A 20,023-nucleotide genomic window follows, 5' to 3' on the forward strand; every position below is an offset into this window, starting at 1 on the left:
GCGTGGCCCGGCCCCCACCTCCTATCTGCCCCTCCCCCGGGACTCTTGCCCCATCCAACCCCCCCTGTTGCCTGACGGGCCCCTCCGGGACCCCTGCCCCATCCACACACCCCCCATTTCCTGTCCCTTGACCGCCACCGGACCTCCGCCCCTAACTGCCCTCCGCCGCCCAATCCAACCCCCTGTTCCCGTCCCGACCCCTATCCATACCACCACCCCGAACTCCCCTGCCCTCTGTCCGACCCCCCCCACTCTGTGCCCCCTTACCGCGCTGCCTGGAGCACCGGTGGCTGGTGGTGCTACAGCCAGGCCACACCGCTGCCGCCACCACGCAGCACAGAGCACCAGGTCAGGCCGGCCCAGGCAGCTCACAGCCCTGCCACCCAGAGCATTGCGCCAGCAGCAAGGTGTGGCTGTGGGGGAGGGGGCTAGCCTCCCCAGCCGGGAGCTCAGGGGCCAGGCAGGAGGGACCTGCAGGCGGGATATGGCCCGCGGGTGGTAGTTTGCCCACTTCTGTGATAGGCTCTATACAAACACAAACAAACAAACAAACTGTCCCTGCCCCAGAGATCTTATAGTCTAAAAAGTTTTAAAATTTGCTACTATATGAGCTGGAACTTGGCATAGTAACGGTATATTTTAGTACCTTTCCAGTGTCCCAATTTGAAAGGGATAGCTTAAATATTAACAGAGAAAAGGAAAATACCCTGAAGCTTTGAGTGCAGCAATTAGCCTATACTCACTCATTTTCATTGCCATAAGGGAGGACCCCTGATATCACACTTCAGTGCCTAAATTATCTACTCAAGAGACAAAGTTCAACTATGCAACCTTGAGTCACCCCAGTGTGTCACCTCTGACATCTTTTCTAGACCCAAGCTGCCTTGTGGAAAATCTTGACAGCATTCTATAGTTGTTCTATTATATCTCATATTTTTCTATATTTGTCTTGAGACATTTTGCTCACTACATCAGGGTTGCATGAAACCATGATCTTTTCCCCACAGAGTTAATTCACTCTGTTTGCTTATTCCCACTCACCACCTCCATTCCTCCAACCCTGATGTTAGGAGTAGCATTTCCACTTCAGGTGGAAAATAATCAGCAAGAACCAAGATCCTCTTTTCCTATTTCATCCCTAGTAATAAAGACAAAAAGAACCAAAAAGATATAAAGGTAAAATGCTTTTCCAAATTTCCCCATTAGACATTAGCTTCTCTTATTTATAGAATTTTAAAGTTGAAAAATTAATTTTAGCTGATAACAAGGATTTTTGTAAACACTTGTAATGTTCATAAATTCAGACTAGTTGATGTAAGGATGTAGGTTGTTTCCATTGAAATGTGCAGCCAGCTTTTTCCTGAGTCTAATCATTAATAACTATCAGTTATTTACATACTCACAGATTTTACAGGGGTATTTTGATTACCTGGAGAATCTTGTCTTCTCTGATTTTTGTGTGTAAAGAATACTACCAATACAGAGTATATTCTCAGGAGATTCAATTAAGCGGTACATTTGTTTCTAGGTTTGACTAGGCATTAGAAGCGTGAGGACAAGGGGCTAGATCTTGCAAGCCCTTAGCCATGTGAGTTGCCCTTAAGTAAATAAGGATCATTCCCTGCATTGTTCTAGCGTATTACTTTAATTTTAGAGTATAATGGTGGTTGCTATCTTTTTGTTTTAGCCAATCTGTTTTTCAGATATTTATTTTATCTTTTGGAATGGGAGCTATTCCCATGCATTCTGACATTCTCTATTAGTAATGTTAATACACCTGCCAAGTGAGAAAGATACTTAACTATGTGCTTTTCTGTGGCTTTCATTAGAGAACTATGTCTTTGGACCTCTGAGATATTCCCTGTTTTCTGAATTAAACACCGACAGACACAGGACTTGAATTGCAATACTGAGTTAGTGGTATGGTGCATTAGGTACTAGAGAATAGTGCTGTGGTTCGTTGAGCCATCATGCCATCCATTTACAGGCAAAAATACTGATACTACAGGACGGAGTTAGGAAATTGGCAGATTGGCAGGTCTCATTCTCAGTTAGAAACTTGAACATTTTATTTTTGTAATGCACGTCTGTGACATGAAATGCAAATATGTGAAGTGCAAATATTATTTTATGCTGCAAATGTGACTCTTGCAGATTGATCACTGGAGGTTGAAAGACAGAAAGCCATGGTGGATGATGGGGTTTCTAGATGTAACGTGGTGATGACATGTTACAGCAAAAATGTGGTTTAACTTTAATATTATTATTACTTCTATTACTGAGAGCATGAATCTTAATAAAAATAAATATTATGCTACAATACTCTGCTCTGCTTTATAACTGGTGAAATAAATCATTTTCTCAAACCAATATGCAGTAATAAACACTACAACCAATTTATTTTCCATAACAAATTGCTGATAACCAGAACCTCATTCCTGGAATAGCTGCTTTCAATTGGTATTACTGTCTGGAAATAAAGTTCCAGGACATGTAACCTCAGTTGTTAGACAATAGCCTTAGTGCCATATTACTTGTGGATTATGTTTTCTGGATTCCAGTTCTGGAGTTCCTGCTTGCAGTACTTTCTGGGTGATTAGGTTGTCAGCTGAGCTAGATTATTTCTTCGACAGTGCATTTCCTGTTAATTATCTCTTAACTATTTCATTACTTGCTAAAAATCACACTACCTTCAAAAACAAAATCAGGTGTGTAATTGGGGAGTACCTAGTCCCGTCTGATGTTGAATTAATTGAATCAAATGTTCCATAGGAAATGCTGTGATATCACATTTTGTTTGTGTATGTGCTTATGCATTTGGGATTTTTGCTAGTCCAGTTTGTTACAGGTGTCATAATATTTATGGGATTTAGATTGTGCCCCTTATAAAGTCAAATTTATTCCTGTTAATATACAGGTTGGTGTAATATTTTAAAAGTAACACTGAAGAGCACTCACTGTTCTGCTCTACAGACTCATAAGACGTATTTACTTTTCCAGGAATTGAAATATTCATACAGCTCCTATGGGCTTGTCTACACTTAGTGCTGCAGCACCACGGTTGCACTGGTACAGCTATGCGCTGTAGGATTTAGTGATGATGCTGCTCACACCGACAGAAGAGCTTCTCCCATTGGCAAAGATACGCCATCTCCGCGAGAGGCGATAGCTATGTTGACGGGAGAACCCCTACTATCAACATAGTGCTGTCTACACTGGAGTTTAGGTCAGTGTAACTATGTTGCTCAGGAGTGTGGAAAAGCTACATCCCTGACCGCCATATTAATATCAACATAAATTCCTAACGTAGACCAAGCCTAAGAAAGAACAGTAAATGAAATAGTTTTACATTCTCTTTGGCTTCATTTCTTAGGAAGTCTTTTATATAATCAGTGGAGAGGTCCTGTGTAGAATCACACTCTGGGGCTAGTTACTAAGATGGAATATCTCTGCTCCAGCAAATGCCAGACTTGTTTTTTGCATTCTGATATTAATGGAGCATTTGGTTCGCTCAGATTTTATGTGGATGTTAATCAGATCACCAGCTTTTGTGGTGGGTTTAAAGTATCATTTTCTAAAAATCGCCCAGGTAAATGTTTTTGAAGAAAATGATATGTACGTGGGTTTTTTTTTTTCTTGTGTCCATGTTCCAGTGATCAGAATGACATTAATTTAGGAAAAGCCCAGCAAATTACTAAGGAGTTACACATTTGGCCCCAGTTGTTTTGAGAATTGTGAAGAAAATGTGGATAATTTGCTTGGAGGCAATACATTTATGGAAATTATGTAAGATTTGAAATGATTCTTTAGCTAACCCCAGAAGTATTTCTCCCATTTAGCATTGGATGGTTTTACATCTATGATTATGTAGCCCTTGTTTCGTATGTACATAGGGCCAGATATTTGATTTATCATTCTAGTTTCAAAACCAGTTTATCCTAAAGGAGCAGGACTTCAGTGTACAGCTTCTTTGTCAGCTCTGTGGGGTCAAAGCTATGCATCTCTAAGAAGAATTAGAATACATCAGGAAACTGGGCAGCTCCCATTTATGCCTTAAGTATTCCAAGATAATAAAACAACTTTATTTACAAATTGTTGGCAGTACTGAAGTTACATGGGCAGCAAGTTATTTTGCTTGTCTGCTGGGAATGAAGTGTGCAGTTCTGGTATCAGGGGATCAGTTTATGTGCATGCACAGTTAGTTGTAAATCACAGACCAAATGGGGACAGAGATTCATCTCCCGGTTTCTTTTTGTGCTTTAAGAGATTGGGGCTTTTTAGTGTCAGTTGCTGCCATTCTTGCAATGCCCATTCTTGAAGTCTGCTGAAGTTAGTTTTCAGACAAGGTTGAGACTATTTTAAAATTTTCCCAAATCCCAGCATTTCCAAAGTTTCAAACCTACTCAACCCCATCAAATGTTCTTTCAGAATCAGGAAATAAACTTGAAACACTTGGTTTTAAGACAAGGCTAAGCTGTAGGAAATGCACATCTTATCTGCAGAAATAAGGACCACAGATGAACCCAGCCAATCTCTATGAATGATTTTTATTAGCAGTTTATCCAGTCTGGTGGTAAGAATCCTTGACAGCATTTTTTTACTTTTATTTTTTAAAGAGAAAACGCATGAAAAGAGGCACATTCCTTTTCAGGTTTGCTCTGGTTGTGAATTGAGGCCATCGTTGCTCTTTACATAAAATTTGGCAAAACCCCTTGCTTGTGGGCCCGTCTAAGCATTCTGGTTAAAAGTGAAGTAACATCTTTCACTAACACTTTATAAACATTAATAGAGACGTCGCCAGACCTGGGAAGTGTATTAGGCTCTTGCTCTGCCTTGAGAACCACATGGGTGGACAACTGCACCTGTGCAAAGCCCAGTTGCAGTTCAAGGGCTCAGCGTAGGCTAAGAGGCTCACTGATGAAGTTCTCAGTACAGAATTAAGACCTTGCCATTTAAATTCTCAAAAACTCCCAAACTTCTGTTAATGAAACTGGAAGTTCAAACCTATTTTATTAACCTCCAGAGATTTGGTGGGATTTATAGCTTTCAGATAAACTCTGTTCTTCTCAAGTTCCCCTGATTTGGAGGTTAAAGATTTGTATGGATCACATGTAAGATGTCAGTCTTTTTGAATGCTGCCATTTAAGTGAGGGCTCTTTGTCGTAATTGTCTAGTTTAATTGTCAGCCTTACTTCCTCTGGTGAAACTCTTGCTTTTAGCTAAACTGATGAGAGATTAAGTGAGTTCATGCATTAACTTCAAAGTCCTGCCAAAGAGAATGTGGGGAACATCTACGTCTCCCCTAATTCTAAAATCTCAGTTCTGTTTTGCAATATTTTTTTTCTTAATAAACAGCCTTTGCAGAATCTGTTAGATACTTCTACACACTCCCTATTTGTTGAATAGTTCCGTCCTTTGCTTTTTATTTGATCTATGTACTGTAACTCTGGTTATGTTTCGGTATCTCTGGCAATCAAAACATAAGGAAACAAACAAGTGGAGAACATATGAGAAATAAGCTGACACAGCTTAAAACAGGCACATAGTACATGGTACAAAGCATGGGAAATGTTACTAGGAATATTTAGTGTCTGTACAAAAATAACTATACAGATCTTTTTTCACTTTCAGTCAATTTTATTAATTGGGTTATTATATATTAAATTCCTGTGTTGAACAGCAATTGACCACTGCAGTATTGTCAACCTCAAAAGATCAAAAATCATGAAATTGGCCAAGAAATAATGAATTTTAAAAAATCAAAACATAGTTTTTAGTCTGTTTTGACTTCTCAACTCCCCTTTATTCCTCTGCCAATGAATGTGTGATAATTTTAGGTTGAAAGTTAACCTTTAATCCACGCACAAATGCACACCTCTCCTTGGCTGCTCAGCTGGAGATGTCACTTACCCTCTCCTGACCTCTACGATAGAGGAACTGCAATCCATTGTCTTGACCCAGCACCACCAACTCCCCACGCTCCTGTTTCATACTTCATACGGCCCTGGGGCTTCTCTGCCTGCATCCCAGCAGCACCACTTTCCTGGCACTCCCATCCCCTGTCTCGAGCTCCCCCATGACCCTCTCTCTGCTTTAGGGCTATACATGGTTAGGCAGGTTAGGTCTGTGTTCTTAGCCCATTAATAAGAGGTTGGGGCCTGGTCTTTTGCAAAGGGTCATGTGATTACCTGATGAGCATCTGATTTCTGTGAAGGCTGGAGGCAGCTCAGTTGGCGTAGAGAGCTGCCAGAAGCAGAGGGGCTCTGGCAGGAAGTCCCTGGGTCAAGTAGGGAGAGCTATAGGAAGTAGGTGCTCCTGTGGCAGGGCCTGGAGCAGATGACTCTCAGGCAAGTGGCTGGTAGAGTGGGAACCTGTGAGGAACTGATAGGCCCCTGCCGAGGACTCTGGGTTGCGGGGAAGGACAATCCATATGCTGAGTTTGTGTTATTTGAAAGAAATAAAGCTGATGACCTGAGAAAAAGAGCCTGAACCAGATTCAAGGCATGGCTAGGGTGGCCACTCACACATTCCCGGAATATCAGACATTCTAGTACTTCTGAGAATGGAATGGGCCCCCCACATTGGTGAGCACTTGCCCCTGCCAGCATGTCTTCACATGCACAATGCATAGGAAGTCACGCCATGTGCAGGATGTCAGTTTGAAGAGTGCGTCACTTCCCCTCCACTGGCATGACCTCACACGTACCATCTGTGCGAGGTCATCCTGGCGGGGGGCAGAGTGGCATGCTCTTCAAAAAGGCATTTCCAGTCCACTACCGGACAAAACCGTGTCTAGTTTTGTCTGAATACTGGAGGGGGACGAAGCACCCAAAAAGAGGACTGCCTGGTTTAAAACTGGATGAATGGCCTGCCTCAGTGTGGCATTGATTATTCTCTGGGCTGGAGAGACAGGCCAGCTGTGTACATGTGTATTCTCTATTGCAGGTGTTCTACATACTACAAATATCAGTCCTTCCTAATTTAAACATCCCTCCTCTCAGACGCTCAGTTGTTTGTCAGATTGAGTGGATGGTTACGATTTATCTCAGGCAATAGTTAGAGTATTGAAATCCCCAGTTATGCATGTAAAACCCTACAGACAACTGCACATGTCTAAATAAAAGGCAGATACATTCCTGTCACTATAATATCTGAGTGAAGTGAGTGTTATTTAATAAAATGCAGTATAATGCATCTTTAGTTGTTAACTGTGTATGAACTAGCAGAAAGACAAGGAAGTGAGGTACAGTAATATCTTGCATTGGACCAAGTTTTGTTGGTGAGAGACGCAAGCTTTTGAGCTACACAGTGCTCTTCCTCAAGTACTTTTCCAAGATATTACCTCAGCCACCTTGTCCCTCTAATATCCTGAGACCAACATGACTACAACACTGCATATGAACTAACAGTTTTGCTGAGTTAATTATCCACTCACCTCTCTTTCCATTTCTAAGAGAGAAGAGAAAATCTCTTTAACCTGTTCTTGTTGTTAAGCTTCAGGTGTTCTGTTTAAGTGAATTTCATTAAAAAATACAGTTGTAGCACCAGATTTAGGGTTTTTTTAAGATGGTTGAACTTCTAATTGGAGAGAAATTGCATTCACTTGTTCCATGACCTTGTAAAAATAAACTCTGGCACAAAAGCAGTTCAAACAGATATCTGTTGGAACCTCTCAGTCATACCCAGTTGCACCTGGGAAGCCAAAACAATAAATCTAAACCATGAAATAATAGAGAATAATCATAATCAGTAAATACAATTTGAGCAGACAGCTGTGTTCTCACCTCTATATTGTGTCACTATCTTGGTGGATGACAGGGTAGAATATATTTAGGTATCAGGAGACAAATAATAGACTTATGGAGTCTTCCATCTTTAAATTACCAGTTTGAGTCGAGCCTGGATGAGTCATGACTAAAAATTTTTTCTGTATCGGATTGTTTTGGGGAGACTATATGAAATGAATTGGTGGTTTTCCAGTCCAATGTATATCAGGTAAGTGTCCACATCACAAAACCACCATCTTCTGGAGGTAATATGCAGCCTTGTTGCCAAATCAGCAAAGAAGCCAAGGGTAACCTTATCCTAAATGACTTAGGAGCCTAAGTCCCATTTTCATGTCACTTAGGAGCCCATGTTCAAAAGTGATTTAGGTTCCTAAGTCCCTTTTGAAAATTGGCCATAAGTTACTCAGACACTTTTTTGAAAGTTGTACCAGAAGGCTTTTAAATAGTGTGACAAAGTTCCTGCTCTACCTTGGTGGGTCTTGCGCTCATCGGTGGATTTGCTCACCTTGGAGCTTCACAGCAGCCCTCAGCTTGGCCGCTTTTCTGAACCCACAGTCCAGGTAGACTCCTCCTGTGTCTTACCAGGAGTTGGGAGCCTGCCCTCTACTCCGGGTTCCAGCCCAGGGCCCTGTGGAATGCAGCTGTCTAGGGTGCCTCCCGGAACAGCTGTGTGACCGCTACAACTCCCTGGGCTACTTCCCCATGGCCTCCTCCCAACACCTTCTTTATCCTCACCGTAGGACCTTCCTCCTGGTGTCTGATAATGCTTGTACACCTCAGTCCTCCAACAGTCCGCGTTCTCAGTCTCAGCTGCTAGTGCCTCTTGCTCCCAGCTCCTCACATACACACCACAAACTGAAGTGAGCTCCCTTTTAAAACCCAGGTGCCCTGATTAGCCTTCCTTAATTGATTCTAGCAGCTTCTTGATTGGCTGCAGGTGTTCTAATCAGCCTGTCTTAATTGTCTCCAGAAGGTTCCTGATTGTTCTGGAACCTTCCCTGTTACCTTACTCGGGGAAAAGGGACCTACTGAGCCTGGGGCTAATATATCTGCCTTCTATTACTCTCCTATAGCCATCTGGCCTGACCCTGTCACAATAGGTGACTCTCAAACTCCTAGAGATGATTCATCCACATCATGGTTGAGGCATGTCTGCAGAATGCTGTGTTGAAGCTTGTACTGCTGCTGTCTGCTGTCCCCATTTCTGAGTCTGAGTCTAAATCAAACAATTTTATTCTCCTGGACTATCTAGCTCGTAGCTTTCTGAAATAAATAAATAAAATATAAAAAAAGTAAGAAGATAGAACCATATTGATTCATTAAGTATAACTGAAATTTGGAGACAAATAAGAGGGATTAATAGGAAAAGGTTGGTAGCATGAAATGATAGATTATAAAGGCTTTTATTGAGTAAAACGTTGATTTTATTTCTTTTACATGGTGAAACAACGTACTAAAAAAACCATAGTACTAAAAATAAACAAGATATTGTGCTTTTTCTCTTCATACTGAAACTGAATCCTTGATAGCACAATTAGTTGAATTAATTTGCTGCAATTTGAGATATTGCATTAAGATTAACAGATACAAACAAAAACAAACCCGTACTAGCCTGGGGTGACATTTTTGATCAAATAGTACATTTGCAGAAAAATGCAGTTTTCGGGTAAATAAAAAAGTGAAAATAAATTTGAAACGGTCAGATGGTTTGTTTCAACATTTTTAAACAAATCGTTTCAATTTTTCATTTTGAAACATTTTGTTTCAAAGTCTGTTTAAAACAAATTTTTTAAAAGCTAAAAAACTTCCCAAAATGTAAGTAAACAGAACAAAACAAAAAAGCGGAAATTGTTTTGACCTGAAACTAATTTTTTCCCTTTTGTATTTTTCTTGTCGGAGGAACCGCTCCCCATTCAGTTTCCGTTTGAAACTAATTTTTTTTCTTTGGATTTTTTTGGGTTCTGTTCCATTTTAATCAGAACATCCCAAACTTCTGTACGATTCTGAAACTCTGTGTGGGAGAGTTGGTCTACCCCACTGCACTGCCTGGTGCCTGGGTGTCCAGTCCTCAGCTCGCCCTCTGATTCTCCAAGGAACACCTTCCACTCCCGTTTCAAATAACATTCATCCCCTTGGGGCCTGGTTTAATACAACAAAAAATGTTCCATTCCTGCTCAGCAGGTCTGCATATGTAAGCCATCCTTCTAGCCCTCCATGATTGGTCTTCTCTGTCTTGGGTTTTGGGGTTCCTGCCACAGCAAATTTGCTTTTCCCTGAATTCTACTGCAGGCCCTGTCTCCCACTACTCCTTACACCTCTGCCACTGTGTGTGAGCAGCCTCTTTTGTAGCAGGTGCTGCTTCTGGGCTGCCATCAAGTGTGCCCTAGTGGTCACAAACAGCTGCAGCCATGCCCAGAGAAGAAATTAACCTTTCCCTGCCAGTCTAGGGATGGGTCAGTGCACCCCATTACACTGCCCTTACTAAAGTCAATAACAGTAAAACTTGACTTGCAACTAGGCCATCTTATTAGGCTTTCCAAACTGTACCTTATTATCACGGGCCAGATCGTGACTTCCTTACTCCCCTGCACTGGCTCCCCATGCCATGGATAACGGTGTGGAGGAGAGGAAGAGGCATTGCAGAGCCACAGCTGCCCCGCCTGCACAGATAGGCAGAGAGCGGGCAGGCTGGGGGAGGTGAATGCGTGGGACCTTGATGCTGCCTGGCTATCACAGCTGCACTGTGGGATGTATGCCACACCAGGTGAAGAGCTGACTCGTGGTACATCTCCCCCAGACCAAGTGGGAACACTTACAATCCATTAGAAAGGCTGCTCCTTAAGCTGGGCAACAGCATACTGCCCCATATTATATTCAGGACTTGTGGCAAAGTCACAACTTAGTCCCCAGTGGTTTCTATGGGAAGGGGAGCAGACCCTTTATTTTTGTGCCAAATCCTTGTGAACATTGTTACTTTTTATTTTATTTTATTTTATTTAGACTTACACTCACATCCTCGACAAATGAGTACCTACCTTGTTCTAAGTATCCCTGGACAAGCCTTAAAGACCCCATCCACAAAACAAACCATCCATGTAAGCTCTCTCCAGTCATTTCCAGCCTTGGGATTCAAAAAGCAAACTACCATCAGAGAGCACAAACTTTGAAGCAGCAGTAAAAAAGCAAAATGCCACCCTGGATTTATCAGTGTTGCCAATTCACTCATGGTTTTATTGTGCATCTCCTGCTATTTGGTGTCTTTCTTTTACACCCTCACTCCTGGAGTACACTGATTGCAAGGCAATCTCAGTTTTTTAAAGTGAGTTTCTAGCCCTCAGGGTGGTGGAGAAAATCTTGAAGATGTGACCTGAGGGCACCCCATATAGGTGCAAAAACCAGAGGGTAAATAGAAAGAAACCCAAACTTTTTTTAAAATCTCATGATTTTAAGCTAATCGCATGATCTTTGGGGCCTGACTTGTGATTTTTTTAATGTTTGGAGTTAACAATACTAGAACGTGATTGGTACCTTTTTGTACAGTACGTTCCATTATTATTGTACTTTGTCAGTACATTTGGCATTTTACTTAGTTGATAATGACAGTTTAAAAAGAACCAGTTGGCCTGATATAAAGCATAACAAACTACTAGTGCAGTGCCAAAAGGTGACACTTTAAGTCAAGACCTCATGAAATACCATGCCATGGCAGAAACAGCTTTTTATTTATTGAAGCTGAGCTTCTCAAAGGGGCCAAAAGGAACTGGATACCCATTTCCCATTGAAATTCAATGGAATTTAGGCAGCTATCATCCTTCGACTCCTTTGAAAATGCAGCCAGCGTGGATTTTTTTTACCCTACTACAACTTATATAGCCCGGTCTCCTAGGCCTTGCATAAAAAGCAGCTGTCAAAATGTGCTGTCGTCTCTACATTTCAAAACAAAAATGAAAGTGAAGTGTCAGCTCATTATTCTGTTGAATTTATGAAAAATCTATCTACAGACTTAATGTTTACAGCTCTATTAATACTGTGCATGCTGCTGTATGAAACATGGCTTAAAGTAACCTTTGTTCTGTATTAGGATCTGTAAGTAGTTGTCTGTCTTTATAGCAAGCACAAAAGTTTAAAACACCTCATATTTAGGGATGCACTTCCCCTCCCCCCATTTTTTTTGTCATTTCCTAAAAATTATGGGCTTAGACAGTGCCCTAGCTTTATGCAGCTGTGCAGGGCAGTAATAAGTAATAATAACCCCCCCCCCCAACTCAGGCCACATAAGAGCTCCCTACAATCACAGTCATTGTTAAGGGAGTGTCAGGTATGCGCCTGAGATGCTTCCCCTGGAAGAAACTGGCCAGGGAAGGGAGAAGGTAATGTCATGGTTCCACCGTCTGTACATGTCAACAAGCAGAACTGGAAGTATGTTGGATTCTGAAAATTGGTGTCCCAAATTAATCCCTGTCTTCCCACACCCTCCCACTAGCATATCTAGGAACATCTCCAGTGCAACCCAAGGGGCAACATGTCTTCTGCATTTCCCCTTAATTCAGGCCATTTCTGATGGGTTCAGTGTAGCCCATTTGACATGAATTCTTAACAGAACCATAAAGAATATGATTTTAAAAATCAGCATTCCTTAGCAGTGTTTTGTTAGAAGGCGAACTCCTGAAAACTATTTCCAGGATGAAAAGAAATGTACACAAACCTCAATCTTCATAGTCGTCATGTAGGGATGGTGACCACCCCCCTCACTCACACCATGTAGTCCTATCCAAAAGAGTGTGACTGCTCCTCGGTCAGAGTAATGTCAGCATAGGCAAGGTCCCAGTAATTATTATTGTTTGGACTGGCACAAGGATAATCATTACGTCCAGGTTAAATCACCATCAGTTGCCTCACAAATCTTATAAAGAACCTGTTTGATCCAGACTGACAAGATTTATTTTTCTTTTCTTGTGGAATCATGGGTCTGCCATTGTGAGATGTCACTCTGTTAAGAACTGTACAGGCTCCAGCTATTTGGTGGTGTTGCTCGGCATTCAACCAAAGGTTTCACTCAGAGGGGTCCATGAACTAGATAGTGGTGATGGTGTTCATTTTAGAGACCCCTAGCAACCTGTGCTTCCCAAATTCTAAATTGTATGAGAGTGTTCAATTGCAAACTGCACTGTGGCATAATACAACACAACTGTAATTTGGAGATTATGCTAATTTAAAACAAAGTAGGATGGGCCAGCTCACATTAACTCTAATAGGAGCAGGATGGGGCACACAATAACGCTGGGCCTGATTCTGATCCAATTTTACACCAGTGTAAATTTATTGATTTCAGTTGAGGGGTTCCTGCTTTATACCGGCATAAATGAGATTAGCATTCAGCCCTTGAAATATAGTGATTGTAATCTACTTGGTAAATTTAAAAGTTGGAATCCATTTCAAAACATTCAGGAAAAGGTTCGTCTTGTTTCCTAATTGTTTTTGTTTGTGTTTTTTTTTAATCACAGGAATAGTAGAATTGTGTTACATATTGTTGTATATTTATGGAGCATGGTTTCTCGTTATGATGTCACACAGCATGATCAGCAAAATCAAACTGAAAAAAAAGTAAAATTCCCAACTTTTGCAAGGTGGAGGATGAATACTTTTCAATGATGAACAATTGCTTTATTTTTCACATAGAGAGTTGATGAAAGAGGAAAAAAAAATTGGAATACACTGCAAATCTGCCTTATATTGTTAATGGTAATATTCATGCTCAGTTCCTGAGAACTCTTCCAGTCTGTGTAGTTCTAATGTGCCTAGCACCATGGCAGTTGGGCACCAACAGCTGAGAGACCTTTCAGGAATCTTAGAGTTTATACAAATAATTTGTGGGGGTTTTGAAAGTGTAGGGACAATGTACTAATGTATTGTGTTGTTTTTCAGAACCCCCCAGTCATACAACAAGAACAATAATGGTAAGTCTCCAGGAGCTCTATTTTTTTTCCTTTTAAGTTTGGAAAGCTGAACTGAGAACTACAATGTTGTAGGCTGCTAGTGTATGATATCTCTGTTAATATAATATTGTGGTATTGTAGAAGAAAGATTTGACTTTGGAGTACCACTATCCACTGGCAACCTAGAAAAAAAAGAAAGATATTGACTGTTTTTCAAGACACTGAAAAAGAATAGTTTTGTGTGTATAAATATAGGGAATACACAATGATGTACAGTGAAGGTTCTATCACTCCTCGTTTGGAATGGTCACATTACTCATGAGTGGAGAAGGTCTGACTGTGTTATACCGATGATTCCAAACCATCTCCCCCTACATGCATCTTACATATGTCATGTATGTCACAGAACAACTAATTAAGAAAGCTTTATAGGGTTCAAAAATATATTTGAACTATTTCTTGTATCCCTCCACCTGTGAAACCAGCTACCTAGGTTTTTTACCACGAGTTTAACTGTTCAGGACTCAGAGGGAGAGGAATATTACAACCAATAAATGCAGCGACCTAAAATAGTTTCTCTTTTCTCATAATCTCATATTTTTAGATCTATTATAGTGGATCCCACTGGGGAGCTAGGAATATTCTCTTCCCAAATGTATGAAACTTCCATTATGGGATTACGAGAGTGAAAAATTTAATTGAGGTTTTTAAAGCAAATCTTACTCTCAACCGGGAATGATTTATAACCCTCCTGGGCCTCAGGCTGGAGAAATGTCATTTTTGGCAGGAGGAAGTGGCTGTTTCAAGCAGCTCAAAGTGCAGAATGTTAGAATAAGTCCCCAGGGGATGGATTAATGGGCAGATAATGTGGCCACAGGTTACATTTGTTAATCATGTGGCTGTGCAATTCATCATACGCCTTTCCAATATACACTTATCTCATATATAAGGGACATGTAAATTCCTACATGAATTATCTACCTGGTTAACTTAGCATTAATGTCACTTCAGTACATTTGCAATCAACATAATCACTAAAACTCCAATTCAAATGGATAACTGATTGCAGAGAGACACAAATCTCCAATTCATTTAGCAGCCTATAGGTAAGCCCTACTGCCTCGCCATACAGGATATGCTGTACTCCTTGTTTTTAAAGAATTTAAAAGGTCTATCACGCTTGTAATTGTGTGCATGTCTATGCAGAGAGAAGAGTTTTAAAGATAAATGATTTTAGAAGTACGCCTTTAAAACGTGATTCGAGGATTAAGTCAACTAGAGATATCTCTCCCATAAAATTAGGGAGGGATGTTCAAAATTGTTCAGCATTGGTCCAGCTCTGCTTGCACTGAAGTCAGGAGCAAAGCTAGGCCAATGCTGAGTGTATTTGAACATCCTACCTTAGTCTTTTTCTTACTAACTGTTACTTGATATGGGCCCAGGCCTTGTATATGATTTCAGGATATCTCCATATTGGGAATGAGACTGGAGAAAAATCAAAGACCTTATTTTCTTAGTCTCTTTTTGTTATAGTTATAGAAATGCTGTGTTTCCATAACATGTCAGTGTCCTCTTTACCATATGAATTTTGGCCACATTTTGGAGTAAAGAAGCCTATTTAAATTCCTGTAAGAATATTTTACTGTACCTAACATTAATGTCTCATCCATATCAGCCGAGAATCAGAAATACACCGCAATTCATTGTACAGATTACAACATCCAGATTGATGTGCCCCATTCAAAGCAATATGCAGTAGCTGTCCATTCTAGCAGTCTTTAAATAAATGAAAATAAGATTAACAACTGATATGCTATTAAAAGAATGTGAAAATGATCCAGCAACAAATCTACTCATTTTTGTAATTAAAAACATGAATGAATGAGAAAAGGAAAACCTCAGAGCCTGCAATGAGTAGAGAGAATACAACACCATAGACAGAGAATTTATCATTCCGTTTCTGTACATTAGGAAACTATATGAAAATAAGAGAGTCTTCATTCAATATAATACAGTATATGCATATACAGTAAAACACATACTATCACGAGCTATATTGAAAAAGCTACTGCACTGAATTACTATTCTGTACTAAATTCCAGCTCTTTTGAATGATTATGATAGTTATAAGCATAATACAATATAAAGTTGGTGTGTGGTCATAAGTCAATTGAATGGCAGAAATACAATGGCAAACAAGTCTGAATAATGGCTAACCTGCTTTAATTTGAGGAGGCTTTTCTCGTGCCAAGTCAAAATAATTCTGTCTGCTTTTAAATTGCATTTGTAGTCAGTGAAATGCCATAAATAAAGGCATTAAATCTGACCTCATTTATCTGAGGACAGCAAATTTATGTTTAAGTCAAATCCAATGAGGAATAGAGTGGGCTTTTCCTTTTTTCTCTTAAAATTCCCATGGAGCCTTAATAATATTGAAACCCCCACCCCCCAAAATATATTTCATTTGTGCTTAAAGATTACAGTGTCCACATATTTGTTCTTTGTTTCAAACCCTTGTTTGTACAGTCAGGAACTAGGAGTGATTTAATGATATAAAGGAATTTGTTTATATTAATGTTTTCTATACCATTTCCGGCATAAACAGCAGCTTTCCTTATTGTCCTAAGGACAATCATCTGGGTCATTCTCTTTCAGTAGCTAAACTACTGGTGTAAGAGATATTGACAAAGAGAGCTCCATTTTAAAACAGTGCTTTAAAAGCTCAGTTTATCCAGAGAACTTAAGGCTTTTGTATAATTCCTACAAAGTGGCTATGTACTATGCAGTGTTTGAGCATAGAAATAGCACTGATTGTTCAGGAAGTCATCAACCATTTCATTATCGGATCTCTGTCATTCAGTGGGATGTTAGTCCGTACATTCAACATTATAACAGACCTATTTTAGTCATATAATTCATGGATGTTCAACAGCAGTCAATAAATTGCAGGCACAAATAATAGCATTCCGTTTTTTAACCACCTATCATTTGTGCCTACATCATAGGGGGCCAAACTGTGCCCTCTTTAAACATTTGCCTTACACAATCAGTGTCAGTGCACAGAATATATAAACAATTCTAAGAGTTGAAAATTGTTTTGTGACAGATGTGAGTAGCCCAACTGTTTCAAAGCAGAACCAATCTCTGATTCTAAATTTGACAGAACTGCTGTTGTGCTTTATTTTGTCTTCAGTGAAATTTGGTCAATGTTGAATTAAACCAATTAACATGGGTTGGTATCACACACACCTGAGCATGCCTGCTCTTTTCTGCTTATTTTTCTTTCTGCACTAAACAAGCTTCTTTGCACTATGATTCCTTTTCAAGATGGGCTGTAAATGCTTTTGTATTGGGCTAAGAGGCTGCTAACTTAGTGGGATTTTTTTATTTTTATTTTATTTTTTTGGCCAAGGAGTGGGAAAGGATTACAGGATTTCATAGTCATAGACTGTAAGACCAGAAGGAGGGACCCTTATGATCATCTAGTCTGACCTCCTGAATGTCACAAATCAGAGAAGCTCACCTGTGAATTTCTGCATCAATCTTATAACTTCTTTTTGAGCTATAGCATCTCTCTGAGATATACAGCTAGCCTTGATTTGAACTGAGGATGATGCTCTTGTAGCTAAGGGACTGGACTGTAAATCAAGAGATGTGGGCTCTTTTCTAAACTTCTACATAGGCTTCCTGTGTGGCCTACAGAAAGTTCTTTAATCTCTGTCGCTCAAATTCCCCGTTAGTAAAATGGGGACTATAAGATGTCCCTGCCTCACATGGGTACTGTGAGTGTGTGGATACATTCATGACTGGTTGGTATTCAGATGGTTATGCTGAGGAGCATCATAGAGAAGCCTGTAAATAAATAAATAATACTAAACTGAGGTCTGTCAGTGGCATACAATCCAAAACTTTCATTCTTCTTACATGTGGCCCAAGAAATTAAGAAGTGATAAATGCACAATAAAATTCATTTGTATAAAACTGTCTGAAAAGCCAGACCTCTGAATTCACTGCTCTCTGTCTCAGTAGCACTCAAACACCAGTGAAGAAGATGCCAATACTAAGTGTGCAAGGAGGCGGCTGGCTGGCCTGAACTGGTTCCCAGGTGACTCCTCCCATAAAATACCTCTCTTGTTAATTCCTCTGGGCCCCATTAGATTCCAGGAGACATGAGCTTCATTCCAGAATGACTCCAATGGGACTTAAGCAAGTGCTTAAAGTTAACCACATACATATGTGCTTTCCTGAATTTGGCGTCTTAGATGTAATCTGTTTGGGGTAGGGGCTGTATCTTACTACGTTTGCATAATAGAGCTTTGATCTCAATTAGGGCCCATATGTGCCACCACAGAACAAAAGTAATAATAAAATGTTCATTCCCATGCTTTCCCAGCCATAAGAAGCCTTTAAATTCTTACTTTAAGAGAAGGTGGGCGGTGCTCACTGGTTTTTTATCTAGCAGAGCTTGTACATTAAAAAAACTTGCATTTGTGCTGATGATTTTGCAAGTAATTTTAGACTGGGGCTGCTGCTGTGGGAAGGAGGAGTCTTATCAGACAAATACATTGCCACTTCACTCCTTTCTGAAAGGGGACGTTGTACTCAATGAGCCTGTAAGCATTTTCCTGTAGAAATGGGGAAATCATGCACCTACCTGATAAGTTTTGTGTGACAACTATTGCATAGTGCTTTGAAATTCTAGCCATGCACCTTTGCCTTTGAGTGGAACTCAAGCAGACTGGTGCCTACACCGATCTATGATTATTTAGCAGAGGATTTGCACGTGGGAAAGATGTGGCCACATGCCCTCTCTCCACAACACCAAGTGCCTGATCAAAAGCCTATCAAAGACACTAGAAAGATTGCCGTTGATTTCAATGGGTTTTGGATCAGACCCAAATGCATTAATTCTTCTTTGAGTAGTGTCCCTATGGGGGCTTCACTGTAGATGTATCTGCATCCCTGTGCTGCTGATCGGAGAATTTTGGTAGCAGTGTCTATTTGGCCCACGCATGCTCTGCCCCCTCCTTGTGGTCAGCCAAGAGGCTAACCAGCATTGAGCAGTGAACCCTCCTCAGTTCCTTCTCAACCACCCCTGGTTAGAGATGGAGCTTTAGCTGTCTGTTAGCGGATTGTTACCTTCTATAGAATATCTGATTATTTCTGTAATCTTTTAGATCTTCCTTTTCTTTTTCACTCCTTTATGTTTCATTTATTTATTTAGCTAAAAAAATAACCCTTTACTTCATTTTTTTTGACCCTCCCTCGCCCCCACCCCCCATCTGAGAATCCCCCCTGGACAGGATATGCCCAGTTCACTGGGCTTCAAGAAGTGTCTCAGTTGCAAAGAAATCTACCCCAGTGACTGACGAACAATCTCAGTGCCTCCACTGCCTGGGAGAAAACCACATCCCACAGAAGTGCAGTTTATGCCAACCATTGAAACCCAAACGTAGAAAGGAGAGAGAACTGAAACTAAAGTTTCTCCTAATGGAAGTGGCCCTGCAACCAGCCTCAGAGCTGCACCAAGACTCCGGAAGGTGGGAATCCTCACGGCAACCCTCTACATCTATGGAAGGTGATGAGCCTAAGAAGTCAACCATACGCCATTCTCACAAGGCCTCTAAGAAAAGGGCCACGAGTCTCCACATCGAGCCCCGACCGAGCCAAAACCAATTTTCGGCTTGCTCGATATCACTGGTACTGATGGCACCGAAGCCATCTAAATCCGGCACCCAGAGCTCTCATGGGACTGCCCCGACAGAACATGTTGGGCTCCCTAAGGACCCGAAGGGCACAGGAAAGGAATTATGGGTACTGACTGGGCACAAGAAAATGAAAGAATCCACCTGTGGAAGGCTCCTTCTGTGGGGACATCGTCAGCAAGCCAGGATGGCATGGCCAAGTCCTTTGGTGCAGACATCTCAGCACTGCTACCAGTACTGATGACTGCGGCATCTCTGGACTTCTAGTACGTGACAGACCTTTTGGTGTCTCACACACCGGATTCACTTCTACTCAGTACTGGGGGCTGGGTGGGAGAAGATAAATTCCGTGTCTTTCGCTGGCATGTAATATTTTATATCGGCCCTCTTGCATATTGGCGGGACTGACGCCGGGATCTGCCATATGAATTTGGCAGGGTCCAAGAGGGCCTCTTAATAGGGAGGGCTACTGTGGACAATTCAGAGATGTGTAGAACGTCCAATAGTTTGTGGTATGACTCGGTCACCTCTCGTAGTGGTAGTTGTAATGCACTTAAAAGGCAAAGGCTTTTACACTCACTACTTCCTGATACCC

General features: G+C 40.9%; 1 protein-coding gene across 2 annotated transcripts in view; it reads left to right on the top strand.

The window, feature by feature from the left end:
- Nucleotides 1-20,023, top strand: part of MTA3 (metastasis associated 1 family member 3) — a 264,399-nt gene that overhangs the window by 199,075 nt on the left and 45,301 nt on the right. For both annotated transcript variants that reach the window (XM_048843021.2, XM_075127129.1), the window contains exon 17: nucleotides 13,713-13,744. In XM_048843021.2, the coding sequence (XP_048698978.2) occupies nucleotides 13,713-13,744 (32 nt within the window). The remainder of the gene's footprint in view (nucleotides 1-13,712; nucleotides 13,745-20,023) is intronic.

Source organism: Caretta caretta, chromosome 3 (genome assembly GCF_965140235.1).
Source record: "Caretta caretta isolate rCarCar2 chromosome 3, rCarCar1.hap1, whole genome shotgun sequence".
Classification (NCBI taxonomy): Eukaryota; Metazoa; Chordata; order Testudines; family Cheloniidae; genus Caretta; species Caretta caretta.